This window comes from Theropithecus gelada, chromosome 3 (assembly GCF_003255815.1).
Source record: "Theropithecus gelada isolate Dixy chromosome 3, Tgel_1.0, whole genome shotgun sequence".
Classification (NCBI taxonomy): Eukaryota; Metazoa; Chordata; class Mammalia; order Primates; family Cercopithecidae; genus Theropithecus; species Theropithecus gelada.
The window spans coordinates 154,588,039-154,611,927 of record NC_037670.1 but is presented as its reverse complement, the minus strand read 5'-3'; the positions used below and the strand labels follow the sequence as shown (position 1 = coordinate 154,611,927).

At 37.0% G+C, this 23,889-nt stretch overlaps 1 protein-coding gene across 3 annotated transcripts in view; it reads left to right on the top strand.

The window, feature by feature from the left end:
• Positions 1-22,789, top strand: part of TMEM209 (transmembrane protein 209) — a 41,777-nt gene extending 18,988 nt beyond the window's left edge. The window contains exons 7-15 of one of the 3 annotated variants that reach the window (XM_025380768.1): positions 1,375-1,550; positions 2,483-2,554; positions 4,996-5,092; positions 8,525-8,650; positions 11,401-11,498; positions 13,064-13,178; positions 13,274-13,371; positions 16,633-16,706; positions 20,959-22,789. In XM_025380768.1, the coding sequence (XP_025236553.1) occupies positions 1,375-1,550; positions 2,483-2,554; positions 4,996-5,092; positions 8,525-8,650; positions 11,401-11,498; positions 13,064-13,178; positions 13,274-13,371; positions 16,633-16,706; positions 20,959-21,013 (911 nt within the window). In that variant the 3' untranslated portion in view covers positions 21,014-22,789. The remainder of the gene's footprint in view (positions 1-1,374; positions 1,551-2,482; positions 2,555-4,995; positions 5,093-8,524; positions 8,651-11,400; positions 11,499-13,063; positions 13,179-13,273; positions 13,372-16,632; positions 16,707-20,958) is intronic. The other 2 variants (XM_025380769.1, XM_025380770.1) reach the window with 2 other exon arrangements.
• Positions 22,790-23,889: the final 1,100 nt, after the last annotated feature.

Below are 23,889 nucleotides of genomic sequence, written 5' to 3'. Positions count from 1 at the left end.
TATGTACATTTTTTCTTTGCTTTGACTAATGCCCAGAGGTACTAGAACTTACTATTTCTATTCATTGTCTAAAGCCAATCTTCAATGAAATTTTTCTCAAATACAGGTTTTTTCATAGAAAACTTATGTTTCTTAAAGTTAATAATCGCAGTGATTAATCAAAATAGGATAACTTTATGCTCTGTTATGACCATGTTTCTTTCCATTTCTGTTCTCTATTTATTAAATCATTTGTGTTGGTTGGCAACTGCTTTTCTTAACATTAATTCATTCCTAAAGTCAGTTTTGCCATTATTTCATACAAAGTGTGATGTTTCTTTACTATATGTAGCTTTTTATGCCAGGATGAAACATACGACATTCACCAACGCTCCTACTAGCTAACCTTCAAAATTTTGATGAATTGAAATATTGCTGCATGTCCCTTTGATGATTTCTAATTCTTTGTGCCTGTAAACATAAGGAAAATGAGTTTTGTTATTTTCCAGTCATTCCTTTCAGAATTCTGCTAAGATTAAAAAAAAAACAAAACTTGTTTCTATTTATGAGTTTTGTTTGAGGGTATAAAGTACCAATTGATATTTTTTATATCAGTTAAACTCTGAAAATATAAGCCCTTTATAAATACCATATAATTGTCAAAAACTTGCTTATTTATTTAGGCGCTATGCTAGATGCTAGGAAAAAGAAAATGCTCCCTGCTCTCAAGGAACTCAATTCTATTTGGGAAAACAGACAAAAACTATAACCCTGAAGTGTGATGAGTGTCCTGGTTCAGAGGCCTCTGTAGGAGTACATTCCTAAATATAACTTTTTTTTACATATCTTAAAAGTAAATTTATAAATTTAGAAGGATAACCATCAGATAGTCTTTTAATACAACTCAGGAATTACCACAGGCTGTTAAATAAAACAGTAAAGTACAGGGACAAATAAGTTTAGCCTGTTACCAGGAGAGTAATCTTTTAGTAGGAGGCTATAGTTATCCCATTCAGAAGGAGCTTCTACAAACTTCAAACAAAGAACTTGCTTAGCCTATTTATTTCCTAAAGAAATTTGTTTGTTTCTTACTAAATGATTTAAAAGTCTTAGAGAGTGAAACGAGCTTAATTTTTCAACAAAACTAGACAGATTCCTTTTGACTGCTTATTGTTCTTATAACTCTTAAAGTGATACGGCTTAGAAAATACTGTTTTAAATTTTTAATCACAAGCCGACTGTGTTCTCTAAAGAGAAAATTATGTTAGGGAGAAGAGAATCTCCTTGAGGGTTGGTCTGATTCCTGGATTGGCGTTGCCTAGATACAAGTGTTAACTTTAGATGTCAGAATTGCTACAACACACTGATACTGTTTATCTTCACAATCAATTCTAGGGAGCCCAGATTCTACCTCTCCTTCCAGCAGTCCTACTTTCTGGAACTACAGTCGTTCTATGGGGGATTATGCACAAACTTTAAAGAAGTTTCAGTATCAGCTTGCCTGTAGGTCTCAGGCCCCATGTGCTAACAAAGATGAAGCCGATCTCAGCTCTAAACAAGCTGCAGAAGAGGTAAGTGGAAAATAAAAGTGACTTAATGTTTATGATTTATGCATTGCTAGAAAGTGTTCTACTTCTGGAACATATTTTCTGTAATATTCCATTCTGTTGGACAGAAATATAAATCTGGCACACATTAAGCAGTGGGAAAGCTCCTGTCTTACTTTGTGTACCTAAAACTAAAAACTAAATTATATCATACATTTTACTCTATGACACACAGTTCACCTTAGTGCCCTGCCTGAAACATATTTTTATATTGATTATAAAAAGGCTCTCAGGTATATAATTGTACTTAACACATACAGAAGTCTTGCTCTTAAAATATATTTGGATTAGAACATTTGTCAGTAATTTCATCACTTTAATACCAAATATGGAATTTTTATTTTCTTAAAAGCAAGAAAAATGGGCTGGGTGTGGTGGCTCACGCCTATAATCCCAGTACTTTGGGAGTGCAAGGCGGGTGGATCACTAGGTCAGGAGATAGAGACCATCTGGCCAACATGGTAAAAACCCTGTCTCTACTGAAAATTCAAAGATTAGCCCAGCATGGTGGCATGCACCTGTAGTCCCAGCTATTGAGTAGGCTTAGGCAGGAGGATCACTTGAAGCTGGGAGGCAGAGGTTGCAGTGAGCCGAGATTGCGTCACTGAACTCCAGCCTGGGCAACAGATGGAGACTCCATCTCAAAAAAAAAAAAGCAAGAAAAAAAATGTTCTTTACGCATACCAATGTAAGGAACTTTTAAAGATAAATCTGTGTGTGAACAGCATTTATAAGTGAGTAATAAGAAAATTACTGAATATTAATTAGATGAATATTGATGTTTGGGAAATTTTTTTTCTAAGTTGATTAAATATTTTTAGGATGGGAGAAAGAATGATGATTTCTAGCAAGATTTTTCCTCACTGATTGTTCATTTTAAACATGAATTGTTATAGGTTTGGGCAAGAGTGGCTATGAATAGACAACTTCTTGATCATATGGATTCATGGACAGCTAAATTTAGAAATGTAAGTTCTGACGTTACTTTTTGGACAATATTAGTGTCTCTTAATATGCAAAGCATGTTATTGGAATATCATTTAGAATTCATTATAAATTAGAATATTACAGTTATAAAGGTACAGTATAAATGGTACATATGTAAGGATAAACATGACTGTTACTGTATGGTATTTATTTTCATGAGATTTTTTTCTTCCTCCATATTTAGTGAATTGATATGTTTTGAGAAGATAAAGAAATAATATGTTTAGTTATTAAGATCCTCCCGTTTCCAGTTCTCAATTTTATTTTCCAAAGAGCTTTTCTATTGGAGCCTTTTACGTACCTAGAATTGTGAGGGGAAACAAAAATGAGGCCCTTGCCCTCAGAAAACTTAAAGAGTTAGATAAGACAATGTATGCTTGAAGCTATTTCAAAGTAGATTGTGATTTCTGTTTTTCTACAGAAGAACCCTCTAATCTTGGGCCAGCTTTTGCATATACAGAGTGAGTTAGTTCCCTATTTCCAACTCCATGTCTTCCTCCCACCTTCTCTAGTACCTGTATGTCCTGGATTCTGTTAGGCGTATGGACTTCCCCTTCCATTATATGGAGCTCCACTTAGCTTCCGAAGGGGCTGCTACTTCTGTTGTTTCATCCTTCAACACTCATCCATCCACTCTGCATCTTCTAGAACTATTTTGAAATTACTTGTGCTCGTTTTTTTATCCTTTTACTGTTATTTAAATAGGGTATCAAAATAGAGGGGCAAAAACTGGTTCTACTTTCTTGAACCAGAAACCCGGATGGCATTTTACAGATAATTCCTGAACCCAATCCTAGACCTACTCAATTAGAATTTATAAGGGTAGGGCCTAGACCTCTCTCTGGGATACGTTAGATGATTTCGTTACCGCCAAAGAGTGGCTGGCAAATTAAGATGCATGTAGTAAATGTTGGAAGAATAAATGAGTGAAATCATCTCCTGGAACTGGAGTTTGTTGTAGTTTCTGTTATAGGCTAGTCTAAAAATGCTAACATGTTTAAAATATGAAGTCTTAGTCAGACGGAGTATTAGCTACTTAGAAGAAATGCAAATACATTTCCTCATCTGAAGTCCCTAGGCTACCATGTGCTATGAAATGTAGAGTTTTTGGATTTTTTTTTAAAGCAATACATTTATACCTGTACCGTATATTTTATAACACCAGAGTCTAGTTAACACCCAGTAATCAACCACATTAATACTTATGCAGAAAAACATAGGAATAATCACACTCAATGGGATAAAGCCTGTAAATAGCTTCATGTGAATTCAGTTCAAGTCTTGCCAGTGGATCGAAATTTGCTTCCTTACATGGATTACAAAAAATCTTTTTAATTCCCAGAAGGTTTTTATTTCAGTTGTTTATATCGTATTTCATCGGAAACATTTTTTCATTATTTTATGGATAAACAAAAGCATGGAAACAGAAGTGGTAACTGAAGTTGCTACAAACACACACACAAAATAACAACACACAAATCAGATGGGATATATCCTTAGACAATCTTTTCACATCCCAGCGTTAGTTTATATTAGCCATGGAAGAGGCATTTGAAAGTCCCAGTCCTAAAGTAATATTGTAATATTCAAATATTCACAAGCCAGTTTCAAATGTAATAAGTCTCTGTTTTTCCACGTGGCTAGGGAATTGGGTGAGCCTGCTGAGAGTTAAGCAGTTATGTTAGTTTGAAAAACTGTCTTACTGATTGCAAACCAATATAAACACTACATTAATAAATGTGTGAATAGCTACCCTACAAATGTAAACTGAAGATTATCCTTTTAGCTAAACATAATAATCAGAAAATTTTAAGAAAAATTTAACATATAGCTAAGTTTTGTTTTTTTTTTCTTCATGGAAAAAACATGTTATTTAAGAATGTAATTTAGTTGCTGGGCGCAGTAGCTCATGCCTGTAATCTCAACACTTTGGGAGGCCAAGGCAGGCAGATCATCTGAGGTCAGGAGTCCAAGACCAGCCTGGCCAACATGGTGAAACCCCGTCTCTACTAAAAATACAAAAAATTAACTGGACGTGGTGGCAGGTGCCTGTAATCCCAACTGCTCAGGAGGCTGAGGCAGGAGAATCCCTTGAACCTGGGAGGCGGAGGTTGCAGTGAGCTGAGATCGCGCCATTGCGCTCCAGCCTGGGCAACAAGAGCAAAACTCCGTCTCAAAAAAATAAAAATAAAAAGGAATGTAATTTAGTTAATTTACACTCCAGTGGCATATTTATTTAACCATCTCTTGATTTCTGGTAGCTATTACTTTTATTCTCTTTCACTATACTTTATGATTCTTTTAATATTCAACTATAAGATAGTAAAAAAAAATTCTCAGAGTTGCTTATAAAAAAGAAAGTAATTGTTTGAGAGCTACTTTGGAATTATGTATCCAAAATCTGTACCTTATTTCTTCCTAGTGGATCAATGAGACAATATTAGTGCCACTTGTTCAAGAGATTGAGTCTGTCAGCACACAGATGAGACGAATGGGTTGTCCAGAGCTACAGATAGGAGGTATGTGGAAACGGAGCCCAGTGTTGGATTTCTATTAGTAAATCTACCAAGTGGAAAACTTCTTCTTGTAATAGACGACTTATTTTGTTACCTTGAGGTGAAAAACCCCAAATGTCTGTAATCTAGTTTGTTTTTTTTAATGTGACAGCTTTATCAGGATGTAATTTAGCTACCATATAATTTACCCATTTAAAATGTACAGTCCGAAGTCTTGGGTTATGCAACCATCACCATAGTCACTTTTAAAACATTTCATCACCTGAAAAAGAAACCCTCCACCTTTTACCAGTCACCCCCCATTCTATACATTCCTCCCAGCCCTTTGCAAGTGCCAGTCTATTTTCTGTCTCTATAGATAGGCCTGTTGTGGATATTTCGTATGAATGGAATCACAGAATGTGAACATGACTGTGACTTCTTTCACTGAGCGTAGCGCTTTCAAGGTTTGTCCATGTTGTAAAATATATCATTACATCTTTTTTTTTTTTTTTTTTTTTTTGAGACAGAGCTTTGCTCTGTCGCCCAGGCTAGAGTGCAATGGTGCAATCTCAGCTCACTGCAAGCTCCGCCTCCTGGGTTCATGCTATTCTCCTGCCTCAGCCTTCCGAGTAACTGGGACTACAGGTGCATGCCACCACGCCCGGCTAATTTTTTTGTATTTTTAGTAGAGACGGGGCTTCACCGTGTTAACCAGGATGGTCTTGATCTCCTGACCTCGTGATCTGCCCACCTCAGCCTTCCAAAGTGCTGGGATTACAGGCGTGAGCCACTTGGCCCAGCTACATCATTTTCTTTATTGCTGAATAATACTCAAAATAGATCTACTACATTTTGCTTATTCATCAGTTGATTGACATTTAGGTGTTTTGCACTTTTTGGCTATTATGAATAATGCTGCTGTGAACAGTCACATACAAGTGTTTATATGGACCTATGTTTTCATTTCTCTTGGGTATATACCTAGGGATGGAATTGCTGAGCTGTACGATAACTTCTTAACTTTTTGAGGCACTGCCAGACTCTTCTAAAGCAGCTGGCTGCACCATTTTATATTCCCACCAGCGTATATGGGGTTCTGCTTTCTCCACATCCTTGCAACACTTGTCGTATGTTTTATCGTCATCCTGTAGTAGGCGTGAAATGGTCTCATTTTGGTTTTGATTTGCATTTCCATGATGACTACTGATGTTGAACATCTCATGTGTTTATCAGTCATTTGTATATCTTCTTAGAAATGTCTTTTTTGGCTGGGCGTGGTGGCTCACGCCTGTAATCCCAGCACTTTGGGAGGCGGGAGGCGAGCAGATCACCTGAGGTCAGCAGTTCGAGACCAGCCTGACCAACTGGTGAAACCCCATCTCTACTAAAAATGCAAAATTAGCCAGGCGTGGTGGCAGGCGCCTGTAATCCCAGCTACTTGGGAGACTGAGGCAGGAGAATTGCTTGAATCCGGGAGGCGGAGGTTGCAGTGAGCCGAGATGGCGCCATTGCACTCCAGCCTGGGGGACAAGAGCGAGACTTCGAGATTTCATCTCAAAAAAAAAAAAAAGAAATGTCTTTTTGGTTCCTTTACCCATTTTAAAATTTGGTTGTCTTTTTGTTGAGTGCTAGATGTTTTCTTTATATTCTAGATATAAGACCAAGACTCTTAGCAGATATTAATCACAAAGTTGTATAAAGCGTAAAGACTATGTAATAATAGTAATTTTCCATCACCTATTTTCAACTCTCATCTGCTAAAGGTAAAATTTTAGGGTACCATATAAATTGCCTAAAATATATATACTATAACTTAGTTATTAAGTAATTACCTTTACTATTACCTTTACTATTAAGTTATTAAGTAATTACCTTTACTATTAATGCTACAGTGAATATCCTCTTAACTAAATCTTTGTGTACATTTGTAATTATTTCTTTAGGATAATTTCTTAGAAGTAGAGTTGTGTGTCAGTAGGTACGAATATTTTAAGATTGTTGTTGTTGTTGTTGTTTTCTAGACAGTCTCGCTCTTTTGCCCAAGAGGGAATACAGTGGTGCTGTCATGGCTCACTACAACCTCAGCCTCCTGGGCTCAAGAGATCCTCCCACCTCAGCCCCATCCAAGTAGCTGGGACTACAGGCACACACCACCACACCTGGCTGATTTTTGTATTTTTGTAGAGACGGGGTGCCCAGGCAGGTCTTGAACTCCTGAGCTCAAGCAGACCCTCCGCTTTGGCCTCCCAAAGTGCTAGGATTACAGACATGAGCCAGTGCATCTGGACATATTTTAAGGTTTAGAAGATACACATCTCTTCAAAAAGCTTATACCAGTTTGTACTTTAGCAGCCATGACACATATAAGAATGCTTTTCCTAACACTGGATATTGCTAGTAAGTTTGGATATTTTGAAATTTTTAATTGCTTTTTAAATTTCTATGCATAATTATCTTGCAGGATATGATAAGAGAAATCACTACCATAAAAAGCTTCTGCTTGTCCTGCCATAATGGGCAACTTCTAATTCAACTTATTTTGAAAATGATCGTGTATCTTTTTATACATGTCTTATAAAATTTTCTGTATATTAGTTGTTTATAGATTTGTCAAAATCAGTTTGGCTGCTTCTCTGGGGAAGGAGAAGGGATGTTGCATGTGTAAATCTGGCTACCTTGCCAGGAATGGGTGTAGGTAATATAGATAGTGCAAATTAAGATGAACTATTACTGCTTTCTTTCATTTATTCCTTCGACATTGAGTGCCTAATCTGTGCCAAGTATTAATACTATTCTAGGCATTGGGGGATACAGCAGTGAGCAAAATGGCCAAAGTCCCTGCCTTCATTAAGCTTTCATTCTAGTTGATGAGATAGACAATAAAAAAGATAAAGTACTTTGGGCCAGGCACAGTCGCTCACACGTATAATCTCAACACTTTGGGAGTCCAGCGTTGGTGGATTGGTTGAGCCCAGGAGTTTGAGACCAGCCTAGGCAATATAGTGAGACCTTGTCTCTACTAAATAGAAAAAAAGTCAACCAGGTGTGGTGGCATGTGCCTGTAGTCCCAGCTGCTCAGGAGGCTGAGGTGGGAGGATTGCTTGAGCTCAGTAGATTGAGGCTGCAGTGAGTGAGTGGTGATTGCGCCACTATACTCCAGCCTGGGTGACAGAGCAAGATACTGTCTCAAAAAACAAAAAGAGAAAAAGAAAAACAGTACATTGGACAGTGGTTAGTGCTAAGGAGGAAAAAGGCACAGGAGGGTAGTGTTCCTAATGTTTAGAGAGGAGGGGTGAAATTTGAGGTAGGGTGGTCAGGGGAGACGTCATTGACTTGTATAAAGACTGAAGGCAGTGAGGAACCAGCTATATGAACACATGAGAAGAGCATTTTAAGTTCTTTTGGAAACTCACTTTTAGAATAATCTGTGTTCTCTGTGTTTTGTTTTAACAGAGGCTAGTATTACCAGCTTGAAACAAGCCGCCCTGGTCAAAGCCCCTCTCATTCCGACTTTGAACACAATTGTTCAGTATCTAGACCTTACTCCAAATCAGGAATACTTGTTTGAAAGGATCAAAGGTAATTATTGATTGGAAGAGGAAAAAATGAGAGCTTTTTTACTACACTGGAATTTATCAGTAAAGATTAACAAGGAAAAACCATTTTAATTACAAGTATAATTTATGTCTTATAAATACATGTTAATTTTGGCTTAATAATTTTATTTTGTGTAGGAAACTTAAATATGAGCTAAATGGGCTCCAGTGAATATTTCACTCATTTCCTACTTTTAGACTCGTAAGAATGGGTGGCACTATGACATTCTTTATAGTTCCAGCATGCTGAGCCTTATTTCTCTTAATTTTTATAATTCCTATTTAATAAGTTCTTTCCTTATATTTCTGTTATATTCTTACTATTTGGTGGAAGATGTGCTCTTCTGAGGAGACTGACTTGAGAATCAGGAAATGTTGCCTCCCTGACACCCCCATACACCCTCTATGCCTCTCTACTTACGCAGCAATTCATAAAGTTAGAATTTTTTAAAATTTGGATAAACTTTTTAAAAGGTTCTCATCACTAAGACAAGTTTTAGAAATAGTATTCAAATTTATCGTAAATCTTAATTTGAAAATATTATAGTGTTCTCCCTTTCCCCTAAGGTTAGAGCAGGGTTCAGGAATAAACATTTTTCATGACTTTTTAAAACATTTTATATAAGGAGAATTTCAAACATACACAATACTAGACAAAATAGTATACACACACCTCTTGTACACATCACCCAGCCCCAACAATCACTAGTCCCTAGCCAGCCCCTGCCCTATCCACTTTCTTCCTGTATTATTTGAAGCAAGCCCTCATGTCATTATCAGTTCATTTGTAAATATTTCTTTGTATATCACTAAAAGATAAGCCTCCCGCGACTGCCTGCTTTTGAGACAGTGTCTTACTATGTTGCCTAGGGTGGTCTCCAGCTCCTAGGCTTAAGCAGTCCTCCTACCACAGCCTCCCAAAGTGCCGGGATTATAGACATGTACCCCGCTGAGCCTTTAGAAAACTGATACAACCGTACATAACCACAATACAATTATCATTCTTTTTTTTTTTTTTTTTTTTTTGAGATGGAGTCTCTCTCTGTTGCCCAGGCTGGAGTGCAGTGGTGCAATCTTGGCTCACTGCAACCTCCACCTCCCAGGTTCAAGCGATTCTCATGCCTCAGCCTCCTGAGTAGCTGGGATTACAGGCACGCACCACCATGCCCCAGCTAATTTTTGTATTTTTAGTAGAGATGGGGTTTCACCATGTTGGTCAGGCTAGTCTTGAACTCCTGACCTTATGATCCATCCACCTCGGCCTCCCAAAGTGCTGGGATTATAGTCGTGAGTCACCACACCTGGCCACAATTATCATTCTTAATATTCTTTTTTTTTTTTTTTGAGACAGGGCTCACTCTGTCACCCAGGCTGGAGTGCAGTAATGGCGCTAGTGCAGGAGTGTATAGACCTTGCAGCCTTGAACTCCTGGCTATGGCAATCCTCCCTCCTTAGCCTCCCAAAGTGCTGGGATTATAGGAGTGAGCCACCATGCTGCCTAGCCCTAATATTTCCTGTGTTATGAGATATTAAGTCTGTTCAAATTTCCAGCTATCTCATAAAAATACATAATTTTTTGGCAATGTTTGTTTGAATTGGGATTCGAATATTGTAATACATTGCAGTTGGTTATTTCAGTTTATTTTAAGCTATATGCTTCCCATCCACCCTCTTTTTTTTCCCTTTGCAATTTATTTGTCAGAAGAACTGGATTGTTTGTCTTGTAGAGGTTCCCATAGTGTGGGTTTTGCTGAATGCATCCCTATGGTGTAGTTTACATAACCCCTTCTCTTTCCCATAAATTCGTGTTTGAGTTTTTTGGCAAGATTGCCTTGTAGTTAGCAGAGTATTTGTACATCCAAAAAAAGAGCCTGTGTATGTACACATTTATACAAAGTATATAAAGGTTTTATATAAAATATACAAAAAAGATTAAAAGAATACACTGGGCCAGGCACAGTGGCTCATGCCTGTAATCCCAGCACTTTGGGAGGCCAAGGCGGGTGGATCACAAGGTCAAGAGATCGAGACCAGCCTGGCTAACACGGTGAAACCCCATCTCTACTAAAAATAAAAATTAAAAAATTAGCCGGGCGTAGTGGCAGGCGCCTGTAATCCCAGCTACTCGGGAGGCTGAGGCAGGACTGTGGCGTGAACCCGGGAGGCGGAGCTTGCAGTGAGCCAAGATCGCACCACTGCCTGCGCTCCAGCCTGGGCGACAGAGAGAGACTCCGTCTCAAAAAAAAAAAAAATTGCAGTGAACACTCTCCTGGTCTAGATTGGATAGTTAGCAACCTTTTGACATATTTGATTCTTTCTTTCTACGTATATATACACACACACATTTTTTTTCTTGCTGTGCTATTTGAAAGTACATTGAAAGTACTTTTTAGCATGCATTCTCCTACCTAACCATAATACAATTATCGTACCTTAAAAAAAATAATAATTTTCTGATATTGAATATATTGTCCATATTCAAATTTTCCCTACCCATCGACTTTTTTTTTAAGAAGCCAGAATAGTAGTCAGATAAATCTAAAATCCCACATTTTGGATTTATCTGATTTCTTCAGGGACATGTTTATCTTTTTGTATCTTATATTTCTTTAGGTTTGGGTGTTTTGATCAAGTTTTTAAAATGATTTGCTTCCCTTATTATATTCCCTTAGCCTTTTTTTTTTTCTTTTTTGCATACTCTTAGCTTTTAAAAATTTCACCTTGTTGCCACAGAACTCTCTCAGGGAGGTTGTATGAGCTCATTTCGATGGAACAGAGGTGGTGACTTCAAAGGACGAAAGTGGGATACAGACCTGCCCACCGATTCTGCTGTAAGTCCCTAGATTCATTCATTCATTTATTTATTGTTGATTGACTGACAGACACAGGGTCTCACTCTGTCACCCAGGCTGTAGTGCAGTGGCATAGTCACGTCTCACTGCAGCTTTGATCTCCCAGGGCTCAAGTACTCCTCCCAGCTCAGCCTCCCAAGTAGCTGGGACTAGGCCCGAGCCACCACACCCAGTTAATTTTTTAAATTTTTTGTGGAGATGGGGTCTCACTTTTTTGCCCAGGCTGGTCTTGAAGTCCTGGGCTCAAGTGATCCCTTTGCCTCAGTTTCGCGAAGTGCTGGGTTTACAGACATGAGCTACTGTGCCTGACCCTTAGATTTATTTTGTTTTTTCAGTTTAATGTTTCCGTTACTGGATTTATGTGTTTTTGTTTGCCTATCATAAGAATAAGTATTAAAAAATGATTTAGAAAATAAGGTATTTATAATAGTATCAGCATGTTCACCCAACCACTGTTGATATTTTTGTGTATTTTTTCCTTTTACTTGGTTGCTACTATTTTTTAATGTTTTTATCATTTTGTAATTCTCCTGTATGTAAAATTATGTGTTCTTCCACTTCTGTAATATTTAGGGTTTTTTTTTACTTCAACCTCCCCCTACCTAGATATTTTTTCATTATTACACACTGTCATTTAACTATTCTCCTATAGTGGACCTGAAAGTTTGAGACACTTTTGGTAGAGAAGGGACATTTACTTGTTTTTTGATCTTAAGTAATACAGCATGCAAATAGTGTGATGCGCATTGCTTTCTTGGGATTGTCACTTTAAGAGAGACTCCTATAATTATATTTAGGAGATCAAAGAACATAAATGTTCTTGTGTGCTTACGAGGTTTTCAAAATTATGTTCTCTTTTTTTTTTTTTTTAGTGACTGTTACGGGTGAAAATTAAGTTTTATGTTGAGATTCAGATTGAGAATTGAATGTATTTTATCTTGGTTTTGCTATTAACTGTGTTGGTATGAATGATCCACTTAGCAAAAAACTAAGAATGCCCTGCTTTTCTAGGGTTGCTATGGAAAACTAAAAATGTAGATCAAATATGTAGGGACTGGGAGTCTGGTGTTTAAGCCCCACCCTCTACCCCTACCCTCAACAGATAATGGTAACTTTGTAGGCTGGAGTATTTAAACTTTTTCAATTTGAAAAGGAAACCTTCCCATCAAAATATAGACTGATTTGATGGCAAATATCTTTTTCTATTTTAAATTTTGAGTAGATTATTTGAATTAAGCCTAGCTTCATGTCTTAAACACACTGAATTCCTTTATGATTTAGGAGAGGAATTAGTGAATTCCTTATCTTTATAGGAAATAATACTTTCAATTAAAAGAATAGGTGTGCTACCTGAAGTATATGTTTTTATCTTTTTATTCTACAGATTTTATCTTGTAAATCTAACCATTTGACAGCATTTTTCTAATTCACTCTTTAGAGAAAAATTTTTTAATTGGAATCGTTATAAATACAGATGTTTCTGAAGGGCTACATCCATGCTAGATTTTCATGCTGACTTAAAAAAATTATTTCTTCATCCTCAGATCATCATGCATGTATTTTGCACCTACCTTGACTCTAGATTACCTCCACATCCGAAGTATCCCGATGGAAAAACTTTTACTTCTCAGCACTTTGTTCAGACACCAAATAAACCAGGTATAAACCTCTCCTAAAAGAATGTGTTGAGATTTTCACACAAAATGTCTCTGGGGGTTTGGTTTTTTAATGCAGCATATTTCCTTCCTTTACAGATGTTACGAATGAGAATGTTTTTTGCATTTATCAGAGTGCCATCAACCCTCCCCATTATGAGCTCATCTACCAGCGTCATGTATACAACCTGCCAAAGGTATTTGTATATAGAGAAGATGTTACAGAATGTCTTGGGTGATTTGTTTTGACGATGTTTTTAAAATTATAATCTCATGTTAATAGAAGAAGTAAATTTTTTAAATTAGGGAAAATGTGTTTCATACATATATATTTCTTACTATAAAAGTAGTATGTGCTTAATTTGGGAAAGTATAAAGAAGAAGAAGGAAACTCACTCATTCCATTACCTGAGGCAGCCATTGTTGATTTTTTGTTTGGTATATTGCCTTTTGGCAAATTTCATTTTGGTCTTATGTCTCTTTTTAGAGGCAGAGTCTAGCTCTGTCACCCAGGCTGGATTGCAGTGGCATGATCATAGCTCATTGTAGCCTTGAACTCATGGGCCCAAGAAGTCCTTCCACCTCAGCCTCCCAAGTAGCTAGGACTACAAGCACATACTAGTATACCTGGCCAATTTGTTTTTTGTAGAGACAGAGTCTCTCCATGTTAACTCAGGCTGGTCCTGTACCCCTGGCCTTAAGCAGTCCTCCCACCTTGGCCTCCTAAAGTGCTGGAATTACAGGTGTGAGTCATTGCACCTGGCCCTTTCTTTATATTTTTTATGGGCTAAAATGATTTATGTAGTTTTATATCTGCTTTTAAATATTAGCTTATAGCATAATTTTCCATACTATTAAAAAATCTTCATAAATTTTTTGTTTGTTTGTTTTTGTTGTTGTTGTTGTTTTTTGAGATAGAGTGTCACTCTGTTACCCAGGCTGGAGTGCAGTGGCGCAATCTCGGCTTACTGCAACCTCTGCTTCCTGGGTTCCAGCAATTCTCCTGCCTCGGCCTCCCAAGTTGCTGGGATTACAGGCACCCACCACCACGCCTGGCTATTTTTTTTGTATTTTAGTAGAGATAGGGTTTCACCATGTTGCCCAGACTGGTCTCAAACTCCTGAGCTCAGGCAATCTGCCCACCTTGGCCTCCCCAAGTGCTGGGGTTACAGGCATAAGCCGCCATGCCCAGCCTAAAAATAGTTCTTAATGGCTATAAAAAAAACTTCATTTGTATAATTTATTTAACCATTTCTCTACTGTCGTACATTTTGGGTATTTCTAATTTTTTATTATAAATACTGCTGAAAAGGCTGAGGTAGGTGGATCATGAGGTCAGGAGATCGAGACCATGCTGGCTAACACGGTGAAACCCCATCTCTACTAAAAATACAAAAAAATTAGCCGGGCCTGGCTGGCGGTGTGCGCCTTTAGTCCCAGCTGCTGAGGAGGCTGAGGCAGGAGAATGGCGTGAACCCGGGAGGCAGCGCTTGCAGTGAGCCGAGATTGTGCCACTGCACCCCAGCCTGGGTGACAGAGCAAGACCCCGTCTCAAAAAAATAAAATAAAATAAAATGAAAATAAATAATGCTGAAAATGTGTCTTCATGCATACAGCTATCTGCATTTCTTTAGCCCAGAGTTCTAAAAGTGGAATTCTAGGTCAAAATATTTTTAAGACTTTAAAAATAACATATTACCAAATTACTTTATAATAAAGGTATTGTATCAATTTATACTTCCATTAATGTGTTTTACTTTTTTTGAGGTGGTCTTGCTGTGTTGCTTAGGCTGGTATCACATTCCCGGGTTCAAGCAATCCTCCTGACTCAGCCTCTTGAGTAGCTAAGATTACAAGCACATACAGGTTTTTTACTCTTTTTTTTTTTTTTTTTTTTTTTCCTGAGACAGAGTCTTGCTCTGTTGCCCAGGCTGGAGTGCAGTGGCGCAATCTTGGCTCAGTGCAACCTCTGCCTCCCAGGTTCAAGCAATTCTCCTGCCTCAGCTTCCCGAGTAGGTGGGACTACAGGCGCGTGCCACCACACTTGGCTAATTTTTTTTTTGTATTTTTAGTAAGAGACGGGGGTTTCACCATGTTAGCCAAGATGGTTTTGATCTCCTGACCTTATGATCCGCCTGCCTTGCCCTCCCAAAGTGCTGGGATGATAACAGGCATGAGCTGCCACACCCAGCCTGGTTTTTTACTCTTGATTACAAGCATCAGTTCTGTTGATAACCTTTGTAATTATTTTTGTTACCAGCATCTTTACTGAGAAATTTTACATTGGCTATAGTGATAAATTGTGCTATCAGATTCTCAGGAAGATATATTAATTTCTTTCAAGTTTAATATTTTGTCTTTGTATGTAAATACTTTGGGCCATTGAAGTCCATGCCAATCTTTGTTTTTTAACCACTATCTGTTTTTTTTTCCTTTTCCTTATAGTGTAAACATTATCTTCTAAAAATCATACATTCTCTCAGATTCTTGAGTTAAAAACACATTAAATCAGAGTAAGTGGGGAAAAGTTAACCTGTAAATTGAAAATCTAAATTTGGAGCTGTTTTTACAGACCAAAAATTACATATAATAGTTTGATTTTAGAGCTAGCAATATGCTGCCTAGTATTCCCTTGCAGATAAAATAAATTCATATTTAATATGTTATTTATATGCTAAAGTATATTCTGATATATTTTAAAGTATGACTCAAACCTTTTTTTATCCCAACACTTGTTTATGCCATTACTTTGGGGGATAGAGCATTTTTGTGTGTGTAGTGTACGGGACACCAACCTCAGAATAGCTCTTCAGGCTCTTCCAGGCCTTAGTAAGTGTTTCTCCCCATGTGTGAACACAGCCCCCCGGCCCCCTAGTATGTTACCTTTCTGCTCATCTTTTAGGTTGCAGCTTAAAATACAAAAAAAAAATTAGCCGGGCGTGGTGGCGGGCACCTGTGGTCCCAGCTACTCGGGAGGCTGGGGCAGGAAAATGGCGTGAACCTGGGAGGTGGAGGTTGCAGTGAGCTGAGATCACATCACTGCACTCCACCCTGGTCGACAGAGCGAGACTCCGTCTCAAAACAAAACAAAAACATCTTTCCTTCAGGGAGGCATTCTGTCGCCAACCAGCCTAAATCAGACACTGCATCTTCGTATGTTCCTGTGGCACCTCCTCTCACAGCATTCCTCACGCTTTGTTGTTGTAATTCTTAGTTTACTGTCTGCCTTCCCTACTGGCTCTTAGATCCTTGATTACATGTATCCTTTCTGTCTTCCTCACTGCAGTATTCCCACTTCCTAGCACAAAGCATGGGTATTTTGTTTAATGAATACATGAAAGTCTGAATTGTATGGAATTCTGAGTTAGTAGGATATGAATTGATAAGATATACATTTACCTACCAGACTGAATCTTTTTGGTTTGGGTTAAATCTTGTCTTTTTTGTTTTTGTTCCAGGGCAGAAATAATATGTTTCATACATTGTTGATGTTTCTGTACATCATAAAGACCAAAGAGTCAGGAATGCTTGGGTAGGTACTTATGCATTTAAAACGTAAGTAGTTATTTACTGATTTTCTTCCTATGTTAAGATTCTGCAGAAGGCAGCAGCATGTAACTGAAGATTTATGGATTGAACAATAGATAATGGCTTCAGCCCTGTCACAAACTACCTCTGCTATTTTGGGCAATCCATTAGCTACCTCCTCAGAACCCATTGGTAAAAGGCAAGTGGACTACATCGTTAGCATTATAGTTGTGTTCCCTGAAGGAATAATTCAGAGGTAGATAAAAATTAGACTCTTGCCATTTAAAAAAAATTTTCTTTTTAAAATCTGGAGTCTGTTTTTTCCCAAGCCATTTCATTTCAGACACGAAGCATTCTGCAAAGTGTTTACAATTCCAGAGAGACGGAGTTGGTACCCATTCCATAATATCATTAACTGCAATGGGAAAGTAGTCAGTTGAAATCATTTACATACTTGGTAACAAAGCTCACATATTGCAAGACATTCAAAATTTTAGTATTTTCATTTCGATGATTAGAAATTTTAGTGTATCAAATGACATATGAAATAAGTAGACCCCAGCTAAAGCTAGGGATATTTGTAGTGCCTGATCTGGGAGTTGGAAAACATGGGTTCTGGGTCCAGCTCTGCCATACTAAGTAACCTGAGGCTAGTAAAAAACAACAAAGGGATGGGCTTGGAGCAGAAGGGATTGTGGTCATTTCCACTTCGGATATGCATGCACCTTTAAGTTTTAGATAGCATCCTGTAAACTGTAATTTAGAGTTTATACATGTCCTAGAACTGTGCTCTCCAGCCACCAGCCCCGTGTGGCACTGAACACTTGAAGCAGGACTAGTCCAAATTGAGGTGCACTAAAGTGTAAAATGTGTAACAAGATTTCAAAGACGTAGCCCCCAAAAAGTAAGATAACTCCTTAAAAATTGTATATATTTGTTACATATTGAAATACTAGTTTGGATAGATTTAGTTAAGTGGAATATATTCTTAAAATTAATTTGACCTGTTTATTAGGTATCTACTAGAAAATTTAAAATTATGTGGCTTGCATTTGCTGTTCATACCATATTGTATTTTTGTTGGACAGCACTGCTGTAGAGAAAGCAAAGCTCCTGTCTTTAAATGTATTAGATGCAAAGATTAAAACAGACATGAACAGAAATTTGTAAACAAATATGAACATTTATTAGCTTTTTTTTTTTTTTCTTTTTTTTTTAGGTGGAGTCTCGCTTTTTTTTTTTTTTTTCTTTTGTGATGGAGTCTCGCTCTGTCGCCCAGGCTGAAGTACAGTGGCACTATCTCAGCTCACTGCAACCTCTGCCTCCCAAGTAGCTGGGACTACAGACGCCCGCCACCATGCCCAGCTATTTTTTGTATTTTTGGTAGAGACGGGGTTTCTCCATGCTGGTCTCAAACTCCTGACCTCAGGTGATCTGCCTGCCTGGCCTCCCAAAGTGCTGTAATTACAGGCGTGAATCACCATGCCCAGCTATTAGCTTCTTTTATCATATATTTTTTCCTGTTAGAAAGATTAGGAAACTCACTTTTGTGGGGCATCTAAACTAACACGGTTTTTTATTTTTAAATTATGAAAATAATGCATACTCAGTAGACAAGTATTTAACACAGCAGTGTATAAACTAGAACTAATTTCTAATTATGTGTAGAGACAGTATCTCACTATATTGCCCAGGCTGTGATCCACCCACCTGCCTTGACCTTCTAACGTGCTGGGATTACAGGCATAAGCCACTCCATTTATTTTTGTTTCTTTTGCTTAAAAATGTATTGTATCCAAACATAGTACTTTATGACCTAATTTTTAGTCTTATGGTATATCTTGGACATTCTCCCATGTCAAATTTTCCCTAAAATGTCTAGGAAAGTTTGGTTATAAATATACATATATATTAGATGGAATATGGAATTTGATATAAAAATGTTGTTAATACAGGTCAAGTATTCTTTATCTGAAATGCTTGGAACCAGGAGTGTTTCAGATTTGATTTTCTCCAGTTTTGGAATGTTTGCAATAATTACTGGCTGAGCATCCCTAATCTAAAACTCCCCAGAATGCTCCAGTGAGCATTTCCTTTGAGCATCATGTTGTCACTCAAAAAGTTTTGGGTTTTGGAGCATTTCGGATTTTCAGATTATAGGTGCTTAACCGGTATAATATAAATAAACAATTTTTGGTTTTAATTGAAAATGTATCTTTTCCTCTGTGAATCCAAATTGGTATTTTGATGCATAAATGGTTTGTCATGATAGCATGAGGTTTGAGTGCCATATACAGTCTGTCATATGCATTAAAATGAAAAAGTGCTTAGTGGAGCAGCACTTTTTCATTTACTGAAATGTAATGAAATTTACTGAAAGGCCAAAAGAAATTGATACAATTTTTAAAGCGCTATCTTCTCTTAATGAGCAACTTATATATCGAAAATTAAGCATTTTAGACTAAAGCTAGTGTTTTTAAACTCAGGGGGAAAAGCTTAGAAATTATTAACCTTTTGAACATGAATAATTTTTTAAATACATCCTAAAACAAATAGTTAAAAACTTTCCTGTAACTTAAAAGAAATGACTGAGTGGCTCAAATATAGTCCATTTGGATTTATGACCATAAGCCCACAGATTGATCCAAATACATTATCAATTTAATGCCAGATATTTGTGCAGTAACAGGAATCAGATGAATGTCCTACATGCAAAAGGAAAAAAATCTAGACAGAATTCACTGCACAGTGACTTAAATGTTCTGTTCAGGAAAAAACACTATAAAGTTTAAAGTTAAATGACAAACTGAAACAAAGCATTATTCTGCTATAATATAAGCAGTAGTAATTGGGTTTGCAAATATAGCAAATCCAAGCTCATATTTGTTATATATAAAGAACATATATGATTTTATTAGAAAAATGGACAAAGGCATGGAAGATTTCTTCATAAAGTGTTTAGACAGCTCCTAAACACAAAAAGATGCTTAGACCCTTGCACAAACAAGTCAAAATTAACTTTTTTTTCTATCAGATTTGATATTTATCATGTGTAGTGTCAGTGAGGGTGTGAAGAAATGGAAAATACAGTTGATAGAAATTACCTGTTTTGAAGGGCATTTTTGGCAGCTTTTTACCAAAGTTAATACCTTCTCATAATTTAAAAAGTCATAGAGGGCTAAAAGTTCATGACAGAAATGAGCAATTCCCTGTATTCCCCAAGTCTGCTTCCCAAAGTAGACTGTAGTCCCTCAGTGGCTTTTTCTTCTGTTATTACTCTCATAGTTCCAAATAATAGAGGTTTACAGCTCTCTTGATTCTTCAGTTTCAGATATTCTCTATTGATTTTTTTATTTTGTTAGGTGAGTAATTTCTTTCTCTTGTAACCCTCTTATTCCCTCAGACTTTGTTTTTTTTTGTTTTTGTTTTTTGTTTTTTGTTTTTTTGAGACGGAGTCTCGCTGTGTCTCCCAGACTGGAGTGCAGTGGTGTGATCTCGGCTCACTGCAAGCTCCGCCTCCCGGGTTCACGCCTTTCTCCTGCCTCAGCCTCCCGAGTAGCTGGGACTACAGGCGCCCGCCACCTCGCCTGGCTAATTTTTTGTATTTTTAGTAGAGACGGAGTTTCACCGTGTTAGCCAGGATGGTCTCAATCTCCTGACCTCGTGATCCACCCGCCTCGGCCTCCCAAAGTGCTGGGATTAGAAGCGTGAGCCACCACGCCCGGCCTTCCCTCAGACTTTGAATACAGTCATATTACTCTCTGGAAGAGAAGTATATGTATTTTTTTTTATATGCAGTATGATTTAGTTTAATGTATTAATAATACACTTATGCAAACTCACCAAAGTATTCCCAGTAGTTAGTAAATTCCTAATTCAAATCAAGTAATACAGTTCTCTGAGAGGCTAGCATCTTCATATCTTCCATCTTTTAAATGTAATTGATACTTTTACTTTAATCTTGTTTGTTAAAATTATTCTGTTAGCTATTAACCTGGTGTAATAGTTCTTGTTTACTGAAAAATAATTTTCAACACTCCATAAATCTGTTTATTCTAAATTTCGGTTTTAAGCATAGCTAAGAAAGTAATTACTGTTACTGGAATTCACCTGATAAACTATGTATAATATAATTCATTGCAATATCACATTAAATATCAGTTAAACATGTATTAATTATAAAGATTTTTGTTATTAGAAAAAGACCTTAAATGCTTGGCAACCAATTCTAATAAAATTTTTTTTTCTCTTTATAGGAGAGTTAATCTTGGTCTATCTGGTGTGAATATATTATGGATCTTTGGCGAGTAACAGGTCATATATTTAATTCCAGACATTTGGACTTTTATTTCACTGAACCAGAAGTCAAAACTAAACATCTCTGAGCCACCGACTCTTCTGAAATAAAATACACATGTGTGTATGTTACAGACTCTTTAGATTTAACGAAAAAGGTAGCAGTTATGAAATGTCATTGTAAAAATATGTCCTGTGTCTTCTATATCAAGAGACATTACCTTTAATTTTATATTGCTTTTCAGAAATTTCAGGTGACTATAAAACTGCAACCCTTCAGATTTTTATTGACTCAAAACAGTGCCATTCCCCTTAATGAAATAGATTTTGAGGTTTTTTTCATTATAACCCCCAAATGAGAATCATCTACCTGATCCTTGTGCCACAAAAAATTTTTTTTCAATCTTTTTTTTTTTTTTTTTGAGACAGGGTCTCTGTCACCCAGACTGGAGTACAGTGGCACGATCTTGGCTCACTGCAACTTCTGCCTCCCAGGCTCAAGCGATTCTCCTGCCTCAGCCTCCTGAGTAGCTGGGATTACAGGCACGCACCACCACACCCAGCTAATTTTTATATTTTTAGTAGAGACGGTTTCACCATGTTGGCCAGGCTGGTCCCGAACTCCTGACCTCAGGTGATCCAACCACCTTGGCCTCCCAAAGTGCTGGGATTACAGGTGTGAGCCACTGCGGCCAGCCTCAGTTATTTTATTTAATAGTATAAGTACTTAGAAAGTAAGAAAATTGCTGATTTAGTTTTTTTTTGTTTTGTTTTGTTTTGTTTTGTTTTTTAATGTTTCCCCAGCGTTCTGCAAGTTAGGCCAGAGCCCACATTCAAAGAAATGAGATTAACTCTTAAGTAATGTGTTAAGTTTACATATATTTTAAAATATTATTAAAGGAGGTTTGACAGTATTGACATTTAAAAAGTCAACACTTGGATTAACTTTAGCTGGTAGTATTAATTTGGGTTTTAGTTAAGAGTCTGAGGACATCAAGAAAACTGTTTACCACTTTGGTTTTAGCAGCTCAGTTTTACTATTCCATAATGTGTTATTTTTAAAGTTCTCTTTTTAAGATCACAGTGATATCCTGTTTAAATTTTTAAAATATGTTCAAAATATCTGGAGAGTGAGAAGTTACCAAGTTTGTATGTTTTGTTTGACTCACCATCTTTATTTTCTGTATGTATATGTAGTAACTGGCAATTGCGTGTATTTTCTTGATTAACATATTAGAGACTGCTTCCATCATCTGATGTAAACCTGGAAACAGCTGAAACTAGTCTTTTCTGAAGAACTGTATGTCAGCATTACTAGATGTGCATCCCATTTTGTCATTGCCTCAGACTTTGAATATAGTCATTACTCTCTGGAAGAGAAGTACAATTATTTTCTTTTTTTGTTATATGCAGTATGGTTTAAGATCTAGTAATAATACACATATGTAAACTCACTAAAGTATCACCAGTAATTAGTAAATTCCAAATTCAAGTCAGTACAGTTCTGTCTTTGTAAATTCTGTCTTTCAAAAAGTTGTTCGTGTTTTTAAAAGTTGATGTCCAAAGGAAAGGAGCTTCTTATCTTTTAAGTACTTTCGGTGTATGTTAAATATTTATTTGCTATGATATTCTAGAAGAAAATATCAAACATGTTAAATATAAGAACATGTTAAAATTTAAATTTGCTATTTCAAAAGTTACTGAAGATGTCTTGGAATAACAGTTATGCTGTTAAACTATATAGTTGCATACACTTTATTAAAAGCACTATGGAGAAAAATTTTAACAATGCATAAGACAAAAGGTCTTTTTTTCTTTATAGGACTTAGCTTTTAGTCTAAAAATTCAAAGCAATAATATTTTATTTTTAAAGTGACTAAAAAAATACAGTCTACAATAAATATATACATAGGGATACACACTTAAAAAGATGTTTTGTTTGCATACTATTAGTAAGTCTAGTGTGGATTACTGTACTCTGGGTAGCTTTCCTATATTAGCTTTTCTTCCCAAATATTTGAGCCAGTTTGTACTTAAATATAGCTTTTATTAAAAAATACTTTGGTGGATTCATTTGAATTCACCCCTCAGGAAGACAGTGCACTGCAAATAAGGCAATTTTTTTAGTCCTTGTGTTAAAATGAATAAATGTCTACTAATATCTCTGATCAAATGTTATTTACAGGATATATGTCACAAGTTTTTCTTTGATTGCTTGACTTCTTGTGGGATCAGATCCACTAATCCTCTAGATTACATTCACTTCATCATTTATCCTTTTCTTTGTCTATAAATATCATCCTTAAGCCAGATTTCTTTTAGAGGCATGTTAGGTATTTATAATTTAGTTTCTACTGAGACATACAAATGTTATGTTGTGTGGCTTTCTCAAACTAAAATATACTTGACACTGATATTTTATATTTTAACAGTAAAGACACGCAGCATGTGGGGTGGCACTTTCTTTTTCCTTTTTTTTTCTTTTTCCTCTTCTTTTTCTTTTGAGACGGAGTTTTGCTCTTATTGCCCAGGCTGGAGTGCAGTGGCGCAATCTCAGCTCACTGCACTTGACTCACTGCAACCTCTGCCTTCCAGTTTCAAGCGATTCTCCTGCCTCAGCCTCCCAGGTAGCTGGGATTCAGGCTCCCGCCACCATGCCCAGCTGGTCTCGGAACTCCTGACCTCAAGTGATCTACCCACCTCGGCCTCCCAAAGTGCTGGGATTACAGGCGTGAGCCTCTGCACTGGGTCCCTCCTGGGAAACTTTAGAAAATGCCTGTGTCCCACTCCCAAAGAGTCTGATCTTCATATGGGGTGTGGCTTGAGCCTCAGGATTTTTAAAAAGCTTCCCAGGTGATTCTAATGTACAGTCAAGAAACAGGATGGCTGCA